Source organism: Cavia porcellus, unplaced genomic scaffold, assembly GCF_034190915.1.
Source record: "Cavia porcellus strain 051 isolate PalLab524CR breed Dunkin Hartley unplaced genomic scaffold, mCavPor4.1 scaffold_33, whole genome shotgun sequence".
Classification (NCBI taxonomy): domain Eukaryota; kingdom Metazoa; phylum Chordata; class Mammalia; order Rodentia; family Caviidae; genus Cavia; species Cavia porcellus.
The window spans coordinates 17418973-17431734 of record NW_026947516.1 but is presented as its reverse complement, the minus strand read 5'-3'; the positions used below and the strand labels follow the sequence as shown (position 1 = coordinate 17431734).

The following is a 12762-nucleotide window of genomic DNA, read 5'->3' as shown; positions in this document are numbered from 1 at the left end:
AAAACAAAACAATGAATGCAATAAAGGACTTCAAAACAAGCCAACAGTAAATACAAAACTGCTACCATAATATATCTTGCTATCTTTGAAATAGGTATTCCTGCCTTCAGATTTGACATAATCACACAAAACAGAAAATAAAACCCAACTCAACAAAACAATGGAAATGATATAGGACTTCCAACCACAGGGAATCAACAATGACTGCACTCCTCAGAAGGAGATACCCCCTAGATGTCACACTGTGTACCACTATCTTCTGATCAGACCACTGACCCTAGACCTGCTACGTTAGTGAAACAACAAAGCACCACAGGCATCCAGTTGCATTTCACTTCCACAGGTATCATTACAGCCTGTGTTTATCTGAATAAGCCAGTCGCTCACGGGCGGGGGGGGGGGGGGGGGATTGGTACTTATTTGCCAGCCCGAGCACTGAAAGGGGCTGGGGTCTGGCTGTTCCAATCTGGTGGTGGCCTGCACATTGCACTGGCTCCCAGACTGGGCTTGCTTGCTGGTATGGCCTTGTTGTCTCCATCCCCAGTATTCAAATGGTGCTGACTCACAGGGACGCTAGGGTCTGGCCTTTGTTCCATTTCTTGAGATGTCTGTAAAAGACCCTTTTAGTGATTAACCCAGGATTTCTCAACCTTGGTACTGCTGCCATTTGAGGCTGGTCATTCCTGGTTACAGGGACTATCCTGTGCACTGTGGGACATTAAGCAGCAGCCCTGCCTTCTACCCACTAGATATTAGCAGCATCACCTACTCCCAGTTGTGACAAGCAAAATGTCTCCAGGCAGTGCCAAGTGTCCTCTGGGGGAAAATCTGCCCATGTTGAGAATCACTGCTCTAACCTAATATTAATAGGGGAATAGTAATTTTGCTGCAGTTTATTCAAAGCTATGGAAATGAATCTCAAGAAAGAGCATATGCTCTGCATTTCACTTTAGCTCATTGTTGAGGACTGGCAGTGACAGCTCTATTTTGAAATGATCTGATTCATAAATCCTCATTATTTTTGACCAGTTTTTTCCTTGGAACAACTTTATCTTTGGAGACGCAAACTCACAAACCCAAAACATCTTTTAAAAACATATCTTGTATATAAGTTCAGCACTGAATTCTATTATTAGACATTTTTATTAAATAATTTCTGAATAATCTACCGATTGGCTAAAGGAACTCCACAGGAGATCATGATATAGAGTTATCAACTATCTAAATGGTTTTTATCTACTTTCTTAACATATTTTTAAATTATTTAAGTTAAAAAAATCTAAATAAAATATAACAATTGCCTTTATCACATTCTATCTCAAGATTCTGCCCTTGGAAAGAAATTCATTGTTACTTGTGGATTTTAGTTCTTGGTATCTAAGGAATATCTTAATAAGTCTATTTCTTAATTTATTTCAGATATTATCTACTTTAGTATTATTTCAACTTCTGCTCCCTCATATTCTCAACTTATTACAATTTTATTTAAATCATCAATGTAGCCATCCTTATTTACATATTCATGATAGGTTATTCTGTTGTAGTCCATTTGGTTATTTTTCTTTAGTATTGTCCCCCATGGGGATGTTTTAAACACCCCCCACCTGTTTTTTTGTTTGTTTGTTTTCTTCATTTAATCATCTGTTGAGAAGAGGGGATAAAAGCATATGGTCATCATACATTTAACAGGAAATTAAAATTATTTCAAGAATGTTGAACAATTATAAAGTCTAACAATTTTATTGATAGAAGGGAGAATTCTTATTTCCCCTTCACCATTTGCAGTTAACATAAATGACAGCAAGGCACTTTTTTGATATTTAGGAGACAAGTATAAAATGTGATATTTAATTTTTCATAAAAGTAATTTTGTCTAATTTTTATATTATTAACATCAAGAAATCAGGATCGCGCAGAAAACAAAAATAGAAGATTAAAAATGATACCCTTTTGACACAACAGATGAAAAAGATATTAGGTGAAAAGAAATGCACATAACAAAGGCTACAATTTGGAAATTGTAGGAATCAAAGTCAAGCAATTAATTACTAACAAAGATAGCAACTGTCTCTTTTTTGTCTTTCACAGTGAATGCACAATTATCACTTAATACTAAGACTGGGGAATAAACCATCTATAATCTACTGAAAAAGACCATCTGCTTCTATAAATTTTGTTCTCATACTCTTGCCAAAAGAAGAGAACATATTAACAAAATAATGGGTCCTGCATTGTTAATTGCTAGGTTGTTTGCAGTTGTGCTGTTGCTATTAGAATTTAATAAGCCATTCCTTCTGCTAAATTAATAAGCAGCCAAGATTATGTAATAGCTGCTTTCAGCTGCTAATTATTTTTCCCATAATTCCTTCCCCTCTCTACCTCCACCCCCACCTTTTTTTCTGGCTAGGTAAACAGAGATGAAACTGGCAATATGTCACCAGTAAGTCTCCGTTCCTCAGTTTTTGATTCACAGATCAACATTAGAAACATAACCAATGAGTTTAACGTTGAGGGGAACCTTGAGAACAAACGTGTTTTGCACAGAAAAGGAGAAAGGCAGCATTTGGAATCAGAGTTTTCATTTCATATTATTAGAGCTATCTTTGAACTGGCTGACAGCAACTGTTTTGTGTTGGAAAGGAGAAATAGGACATTACCAAGCACCTCTGGGACATGTTTGGGCAGATAGCAGGGAGAGATGTGGGCAGGGAAGGGGGCCTAAAAAATTTCAGAAAGCCGGCTCTGTGCTTTCTGTCGACCGCTTTTTTAATATTCCAGTACACATTAATCATGTATGCTAGTAGGAAACTTTCCAAGAAGCATAGTAGTGCTGAAAAGGAGAGATATTCTATACTACTTATTTTGTTAAATAACAGCATTTTAAAATGCCCTCAAATTCCTATTATATAGCATTTTAGTTTTGCAGACATTGTAATACACACAAATGAACATTATATCTAGTAAGAGTCCTTTAAATTGATAAATTTGGCTTCATGAAAAATTTAGCATCTCTTTTATGCTTCGGGACATTTAAAAAATCAGGTGACTATGTTTACTAAAAAGAGGGCATGGCCCAACAGAAGCAAATTTTTATCTTCCTTTGTAAGAACCTGGGTGGCTCCGGGAATGAGTACCATTCAACAGGGGAACCCCGTAGCTCTTCAAGCAAGGTCACTTAATCTCATAGGGTTCCCCTTCCCTTATTTATAAAAGATGAGTTGAACTACATGAGATATCCATTCTATCATTCCAAAAAATAATACTAATGAATATCGACTATTTGCTTAGTGCAAGCATAGCATTACAGCTCTTAACAAACCTATCATTTTAGTCTTTTTGGTCAACTCGCATTTATCAGTTCTTACAGAACAAGCAGTGAACTAAGTTAAAATGCAAAATGAATAAAATTCACGATGGGCTAATGAGAGGCTAATAGGCACGTGGGTGAAAGAGGGATTCGTTCTTACAGAGTTTTAGTTGAGGCTTCATAGATGTGACATTTGAGAGGAAGGACATGCCAGGCAGAGCAAGTCGTCGGCAAGGGTAAATAGGAACCCAGGCGGCTGGTGGGGGCGACCCCGTATGAAGGAAGCGGGGTATCGAAGATGAAGTGCTGCCCGGACTTTGCAGCCCAGAACGGACAGTAACTAATCCAGTCGCAAGCACCAAGAACGGGCGAGGAAGGCTTAGAGAGACCCTGGCGAAGCCTGGGGCGAAAAGTGTCGGGGCTAGGGCTGTAGCAGGGCGATGGGAAGGAGGGGCCGCCCTGTGAACGCGCGCACGAGCTTCACCAGAGCCAATTTGTTCTCCCCAGAGTTGTAGCACTCCTCTTTTTCCCACCATTCTCACCGACCATCACACTTCTCTGTCTCACTCTGTTGGGGCAGAGAGTCTCATCGGAACTCGAACTCAGCACTTTGTGGTTCGGACCATCCCTATCCTGCACCAAGGGGTCAACTAAGGGCACCGCAGAACCCCAGCCTCCCGTCAGTTAACAGACAGGAAAGCCACCCGCCCGCATCGCGGAGACAGGGGCATAAGTACGCAGGCGCATCCGCCGTGGCAGTAGCCGCTTCCGGGTCACGTGGCCTCGTTTCCGGTTGGCGCCACGCCTCCCGATAGGGATGTGGCCAATCGGCTTACTCACGGTACGCGGCACCCGCTTCATCTCGCGTGGCGTTGGTCTTGGTAGAGAGGCTTCCCGCGCGTCGCCCAACTCGCTCCGCCTCCCGCCGCAGCCCCGGCTCCTCCCTAGACCAACCCCTGGGAGGAGACTGTGGGTTCGCCCTCCCCTTACCGTTTAAGCCTTCCCTCCTCCTAGCGGTTCCCCTCCTCAAGGCACCACGGCTTCTCTTCCTCAGCTCAGCGACAGGGGCTCCCCCTCGGCCGCTGCCGCCGCCGCCAGCCAAGCTACACCGCGTCCGCGGCCCGCGGCCGCAGTAAGTCCCGGGCAGGAGTGGAGGTGCCGGGGATGGGGAAAGGGAGAGATGGCCGGGCGCGCCCCCCGTTACCCCGTACGCACCCCGACGACCCCACCCCGAGTCTGCCCGACCCGCCTCTGGGGCGCCGCGCCCCGCAACTCACTTCTTTCCAGCTCCACGCCGGGCGCGCCACTCTGAGCTGAGTCGGGGGTGCGGAGACCGGTCCCGGACTCCGCGGGGGACCCGCGGCACCTGTGGTTCGGAAATCGCCTCAAGTTTTGCGGGGCATCTTTGGGAGGGGCCGACTGTTGGCGGGGCGCGGCGACCGAGGACTCTGGGCGCCCCCTGCTCGGCCCCGGATGCCATTGTCTACTCCGCTTCTGCCTGTCACCTCGCCGGGGCTCGAGCGGTGATGGAGTGTGTCCCTGGGAGGGGGAGGCATGGGAGACGGCGGGACCCTAGGAACGCTGGACCCGAGCCCAGTCCGAGTCTGAACCCATTGTTACTAATATCAGTCCCGAGGTTTTGTGGTGTCTTGTGGTTTGCGACAAAATCAAAGCGTTGACTTTTTACGAGAAGGAAGGAATATGTGTGCCGTGCCATCAGGTTCGTCCCATGTTCGCACATAATTTATTTTAAGGAGAGTACATTGTTTTTTCGTCCTACAAAGTGTAGTGTAGGGTGGATACCGGACCCTGCTTCAGACAGCCTGAAACCCATACTCTTTTCTGCACGCAAACTCCCTCCCCTTTGGTCCCCCAGATCTAGGAAAAAGGAGTCCATTCTTTTCCAAGTTCTGGTAACGGGTTTGCATTAAATGTCCAGTTGATGCTTGCCTTGCTGCCTCCTTCAAATGCGACTATCTTCAGGATTTCTGTGCGAGGCACTTTGATATCACTGATAGTATCCGTGTGTTTTATACTATGGAAGCATAGAAAGTGAAGTAATAAACCAATTTTAACTTTAATAAAGTTACGTTGCCACGTCATAAATTTCCAGATGCAGTATCTTGTCGGTGCCTTTTTGGGTTATTGCAAAAAGCAACAGTATCTTAGTCGAAATTTAGAGCCCATTTTATTGTACATTGGTTATGTAAACTCCCCCTCCCCAAGTTCAAATTCAAGATGGTGTGAATATTAAAGAGTCAGGTTTGAATATTACTTACATTTACACTTTTAAAGGAACTTACGAAGGTTAAAAGAAAAAAAATCTATCGGAATTCTACCTTTAAATTGTCTTTGTGAAAACAGTACTTGTCTGTAGTTGAAATGATCAGTTGAATTACAAAATGCTTACCTTAAAAAAAGTAATCAACAGACTTACAGATTTCAAAGAAATCCATACAAATTAAGTATAAAATACACTAGGATTTGGCATTCCACTCCAGGGGTAAATGCTATCTTTTATTGTTTTAAATAAGTATTTGGTGTATTCCTGAATTTTTCAAGCTTTGTAGTCCCTTTCATAATACATTAACTCAGTTCTTAATTGTGTGCACGTTTATATCATTGGGTTTTTTTAAAGGAATATAGATATACCTTAAAATCAGGTTTTGACTAAGAAAAACGTGTATTTGTAAGATCTTTGTTGTGTGAGTAATATTTTAGGTCATTCTCTTTTTGCTAGAATGAATTGAAGAGCACATTCTGAGTGATAAGCAGTCTGTCTGCAAGTAATTCAGCCTGGAACTGGAACGGCCACAGGCTGAAAAATAGGTCTCCTGTTTCTCCCAAATGTACCTAAACCAATTGATATCTACAGATCTCTTCTGATGCATGTGAAGAATGTGGAATGTATGGCACGGGCAGAAAATAGTTTCTTAAATTACCAGAGTCATGTTTTTCTATAAGGATTTTACTCCAACTTAGTATCAGTTTTTTCTTGTGTGTGGAGCTGGGTGAGGTGGGAAGGCAAGGTTTGCATCTAATAGTAGATCTTCCTAAAAGAATTTCCTGATGTTTTAACTGGCATAGAGATATTGATGGCTACTAATCATTTGGTCAGTTTAATGCCTTACCCCTGAAGCTTCTCTGAAACAATGTTTTCCTAGTCTTAACTATTAATTCAAAGTATCACATGTAATCTTGATTTTATTTACTTTAACAGATGCAGTTTATGTTGCTTTTTAGTCGTCAGGGAAAGCTTCGACTGCAGAAATGGTATGTCCCATTGTCAGACAAAGAGAAGAAAAAGATCACAAGAGAACTTGTTCAAACCGTTTTAGCAAGGAAACCTAAAATGTGCAGCTTTCTTGAGTGGCGAGATCTGAAGATTGTTTACAAAAGGTAAAACTTTTGTTTATCGGAAAGATGAAGCAGCAGAATCTAATGCTAGGTCATTTATAATGGGGAAATAACAGGCTTTTGAATAGTACTGATAAATAAGGATTAATAAATATTTAGGAAAAATGGGTTTAAAGGAAAACTTTGTATTTTAAAATAACTGCTGTTTTGATTGATTACCCAGGCTAAAACGATAAAATCAGGGAAATCGTCTTTTTAAACAAATTATGTAATTAAAGACAGAAAGTATTATTCATGCTTAATTGTGTTTTTAGAAAAAATTCAGTGAATTCACTTCATTGCAGGGGCAAATTATATTTATGTGAATAATTCTCTACATTTAGACAAGCATAAATGAGAGTTAAATTCCTCCACAGATTTCTAAAGTAATGACTGATATTTAATGTACCTTTTATCTAATTTTGAGAATCTTACAAGCATCTTGGGTAAATACGCCATTTCAGTCATTACAGATAATTAAGAGCTGTATATACAGGATCTGTTTATTAATAGTATTTATTTATTTGAAATACACTTGTTGCTGTGGCAGAGGTGTGCTTAGATATAATAGTTTTGATAAGGATAGTTTTTTTTAATCAGTATTGCAGAATGACTCAGACTAGCTTTTTACTTTGAAGTTTTTTTTTTTTAAATGATACCTGTCTGTATTTTCTTGGTATTTGAAGAAACTTTTAAATTTCTCAATGTTGTTCTAAGCAATTTAAATGAAGTTTGATTTCTTCTTTCATAGAACATGTTTTGTTTTGTGACACTAGGGATTGAACTGAGGACCTTTGCGTTGAACTACATCCCCAGCCCTTTCTTTTTTTATTTGGAGACATGACTTGCCAAGATGCCCAGGCAGTTTCCTCCTGCCTCAGCCTACCAGAGTACTGGGATTACAGGCATGCATCACCACACCCTGCTCAGAACATTTCTTAAAGGAACATTTATTTTGTTTCTTCCCCATTTTTGTTCCCTTTTGAATAATTTACTGAATTTCAGATAAAAGCATCTCTGTGTATAAAAAATTCTCTTATATGGGAGTATGCAAGGAACTAAATGGATGGAATGCCATGCAGGTGAAAAAGATAAATGATTTCTTCTGTTCTCTTTATTGCACTCCAAGTATGAATTGGTTATTTTGTGGGAGAGTCAGAGGGGCAGAAATGGAAATTATAGGATTTAGAAAGTTTCCTAAATACTATAGACCAAATGAATTTAATCACATTTGGGTGATTTTGTATCCAGTGTTTGATTTAGTACTTTTTGGGGAAAAAAAAGTCATAGCATTTCAGAGCTTGGAATGTCTTAGAATAATCTAACCAAGAACTTTTTAAGTTTTTTACCCCAGGGATAGAAGCTCAAAATAAGTGGAAATGTAGTTACCCTTAGGAAATCAGGAACAAGTATTCTGTCCCCCTGCTCACTTGGCCTATACTCTCTGTATAAGGTAGTTCCTGAATTTGAAAAACAACTGTTGTTGACCAAATTGCAGTTTTAGAAAAAAATGAAAATGTGGCTAGTGGCTTGCCTGAGGGCATATGCTACTGACTGACATGGGCCACTACTCAAATGTATTGGAGGCAAAGCTTTTTTTTTTTTTTTTTTTTTTTTTTTGTATTTTTGTATTTTTGTATTTTTACCGGTACCAGGGATCGAACTCATGACCACACGCTTGCAAGGCAGGCGCTTATGCCTCTGAGCTAAATCCCCAGCCCCTGGAGGCAACGCTTTTAAATAGGGGTAAGCACAGTTCTAATGTGCATTTCTTACAGAGAGGTAGAAAGAGAGGGCCTGCCATGGCAAAGGCACCTGCCGGACCAGTAGGAGACTGGGTGATAATGAGGTCTAAACCAAGAGTCTGGAAAGTAGAGCTGTTACCTATGAAAGTTTAATAAAGAGAAGTGGAAAGGAGGGCTACAGAGAGGAAGGAACTCATGAGCACATTTTTGGTTTGGCCATTCGGTGAATGATGAGCTAGACAACTCAGCTCCTTTTTCAGCAAGCTGATGTTGGGATACTGTGTGACTTCCACTAAGAGATGCCTGGCTTTGGAGCCCAGGCATGAATTCTGGGCAAAACTAGGCAGAAAGTGTTAGATAACCAGCCCTACAAGCAGCAGGCAAAGAAAATTAAAGAAGGGAGCTGTAGAGTGAAATGAGAACCAAAGGGTAAGTGTTGGGTCAGTAATTCGGGGAGGTAGAGAGTTTCATGAAGAGGTGGAGGAATTTAAGTAGATGTTGTAGATATTTTGGGGAAATTTGCTGTGAAGGACAGAAGCAGTGGTAACCATCCATAGACAGGGTTAAAAAAAAGAAATGTGAGGCTTAAGCCTATTTCTAGATAGGGAAAGGAGTCCCCCATGTGGAGGAGGAAAATACTAGCAAGACAATCAAGCCTGTGAATGAGCTGTTAAAGGAAAAAAGGAAAGAACTCCTTTGTATCCTTACACATACCCCATAGCCTGTCTGTTTTGGGCCATTGCTTTAAAAAAAGTATAAAGAGAAATCTAAAGGAGTGTAAAACTTAGATCAAACAGAACATGGAATGTATACATGTTTTCTATGTGCTTCACCCCTGCCCACTTCATACTGAAAACTCATCTGCTTACCACATAATGACATATTTTTTGTTGATATTAGCAGGTGATTTGTTTCTCCTGCTCCATCTGGAAGAAAAGACCTTAATATAGCCAGAGAATTACTGTACAGCTTAACTCCTGAGAAATTCTGAACTATCGCTTTTGCTGTTCATATCAGCAAGCACTTTTCTTTTTAGACAAGTTCCCACTAAGTTGCCCAGGCTGGTGAACTTGTGATCCTCCTGCCTCAGCTTTCCAGAGGGCTAAGATCACAGGCATGAGCTGCCATGGCTAGCTTTTTATGTCTTTGTTAAATTGTCTCATGTATGTTCTTCACCCTCGTTTGGCATACAGATATTTCCCCTTTTGGAGAAGGAAAGGTAGGGGCATAGCAGTAATGTAGCTGAAATGACAGGCTGAAAATCTGAGGACTTAAGTTTTGTCCTTTTGAATGCCATAAAGTTGACTGTGATTTTGAGCAAGTCACTTTGCCTTTTTTCTTTGTCTCTAAAATAAATGCTTTTAGGTTAGGGATGTTGCTCAGTGGCAGAGTGCCTGCCTAGCATGCACAAGGCCCTGAGTTCAATTTCCAGTACCATAAAATAATGATAGTAAAATAAATGCTCTTGACAATCCCTAGAAGACCAAATATTGTATACTTTTCTGATTTCTATTTTATGCAGCATTTTATGGAACAAGCATTAGGTGAAAGTCTTTTAGAATTAATTTTAAAATATATACATTCTCACATTACTAGCTTGAGAATTTGTTGAAGGGTGCTTATTGATTTTTTTCACTAACAAAAGAATTTCTAATGACATACCAGTGGGTATTGAGAACAGTTTAGCTCCATTCACCCACAGTCAGCTGATATTTAGCTGACTGTAGAAAAGTCATGTGTTTTGAATATAAGAATAGGCACTTTCAGATGTTCTGAGTACCAGTAATTAGAGTAAGCCTTAATCCACTGTGCTAAAAATAACCAAACATACCTTTCTTCTTACTAGTCTATTAGTAATTTTACTTCTGACTTAGACCTACAAATATGCACTAAGATAACAAAATGAACTTATTATTGAATTTTTAAAAAATACATTTGATACTAGAAATAGGGAGTATACTTCAGATTCTCTTGGTAATCCTTTTCTAAATCAGTGTAATGCTTTTTATTTCTCCAAATATCTTAAAATCTTGCTTTGAGCATATTTTATTTTTGTCAGGTACAAGATTATTTTAATACAGTTCCTAGCTCTGATTTTTAAATTTGAGCTGTGGGACCAAATTGTTGTTCTGGGCAGGTTGCTCAAACCTGGGTCTCCTATACATGCAAATAATCATGGCCTCTTCAGTAGGATTGTTGTGAAGATTAAAATGGTAAAATATGCAAAAGCCTTAGGTAACATTTACTAGTACCTCTCCTAAAGTGAGGACCAAATCAGTGCTCCGTATTATATGCTTCTGTTTCTCCTTCCCTAAGCTTTCTGAAGAGAGATTATCTTATCATCCTGATAGCTATCTGTTCACCTGAAAGGAAGAATTCATTAATTTGATGGCTCTTTTTCCATTCTTAGCTGAAAATAAACATTTAGAGGGAGGGCAGAATGGCTCAGTGGTAGAGCACTTGCACTTCTATAGCCATGGGTTCAATCTCCATCTCCATCCTTAGCATTGCAAAAAAATAAAAAATAAAAAGACAAAAATATTTATAGTGTTGGAATGTATTTTTCTTTATTTTTTTCTTTTTAAAAATATTGCTGAGGTTTAGACACATCAGATCATTTTTTAGATCCTTACTTCTGAATGATTCATACAATTTAGGATCTTTGACTTGTGTTTGAATACTATTGTAAATAAAAAAGCAGTATTACAGATGAAGTGTGAGGACTGTGCAAGCATTAGATTGTTCCACAGTAATACTGAAAATAGGTTGTTTTTTTTTTTGGTACTGGAAATCGAACCTAAGGACTTTGCACTGAGCTACATACATCCCCAGCCCTTTTATTTAATGTTGTATTTTGAGACAGTCTTCCTAAATTGCCCAGGCTGGTCCTGAACTTGTGATCTTTCTGCTTCAACTTCCCAGAATGCTGGGATTACAGATGTGTGCCATCATACCTGGCTAGGAAATTTTGAAAATAAGGAATTTTACTCAGAATTGACTATTAGTAAACTCTTGCATAGAATTATTTGGTATTCTGTTCATATGAGGTAGCTGGATCTGGTTTTTAATCCACCATTTTTATCTCCCTGTAATCTTAAATTTTCTTAAGTCAGAGAATTTTATGTATCGTTTGTGTCACTTTCTTCAAATTGAAAATCCCATTCATGAGATTTTCTTATGAGTTAGAGAACACGGAGATTTGCATTATCCTGTTTCTGTTTAAACAGATAAACAAAAACAGGGTGCTGAAAAAGAGAAGAAGAACTTTGTTAAGAGTCAAAGGCAGTGTCCTCTTATGTCTTCCATGATTTATTCCCTTCATGGTGATAAATGAACACATTCAAATGCCTACTCAATAAGACTGCCAAGACCCACACTGTAAATAATTTATGAAAGTTCAAGTCATGATTTGTATGACAAAGGAGTTGATATGGTAGAATGGAAAAAGACCCCGAGTTAAAGATCTTGGTTTCTTTTTTTAAATTTTTTTTATTTTAAAGCAATTAAGACAAAAGAGGACAGAACAAAGCAGATCAGAACAGAGCAATGTAAGCAACACAGTACTTCACCACAAGACAACCCGATAGTAACAGTAGCTACCATAATGTCTCTTTCTTTGAAATAGTTGAGCATAACTTCACATACAGTAGTATCAAATATAACAAAATAGTATAAAACCATTCAAGAGAATGAAAGTATTACAGGGCATTCAGAACCAAATAACAGAAAATGAACAATGGCTACTATATTATCTCCTTTTCCATAAAAAATTTGTTTATACTATCACACATGTTAAAAACCAATAAGATACAACATGATAGAACCAAAGAAACAGAAGAACAAAAGCATGGTAGGACTTCAAAGCAAGATGATATTAAATCAGCACTGGCTGTCATAATGCCTTGTTTTCTTCAAAATAGCTGTTCATATCATCACACATAATAAAATCAAACAAAACAGAATAAAGCCATTCCAATTAATGAAAACATAAAGACTTCAAAGCAATGTAATGGGAAATCATGATTCCCATAAAATCGTAAGTACTTTTACCGTTTCTTACACTGGGGAGACTATGGTATTTATACATGTAAATTTGATTTATTTCACTTATGAGTATGGTCTCAAGTTGCGTCCATTTATTTATAAATATCTCTTCTGTTTTGTTTTCTTTTGTTTGTGGGGTTTGTTTTTTTTTTTTTTTTTTTTTTTTGGTAAGGGGATTGAACTCACAAGCTCACACTTGCCAGGCAAGCGCTTATGCTGCTGAGCTAAATCCCTAGCTTAAATACATCAATGTGATCATTCTTTATAGCT

General features: G+C 39.1%; 1 protein-coding gene across 7 annotated transcripts in view; it reads left to right on the top strand.

Annotated features, from left to right (window-relative positions):
• Positions 1–4246: 4246 nt before the first annotated feature.
• Positions 4247–12762, top strand: part of Ap1s2 (adaptor related protein complex 1 subunit sigma 2) — a 28524-nt gene continuing 20008 nt past the window's right edge. For all 7 annotated transcript variants that reach the window (XM_063242817.1, XM_003463018.5, XM_013144862.3 and 4 more), the window contains exons 1-2: positions 4247–4439; positions 6528–6706. In XM_063242817.1, coding sequence (XP_063098887.1) covers positions 6528–6706 — 179 coding nt within the window. In that variant the 5' untranslated portion in view covers positions 4247–4439. The remainder of the gene's footprint in view (positions 4440–6527; positions 6707–12762) is intronic.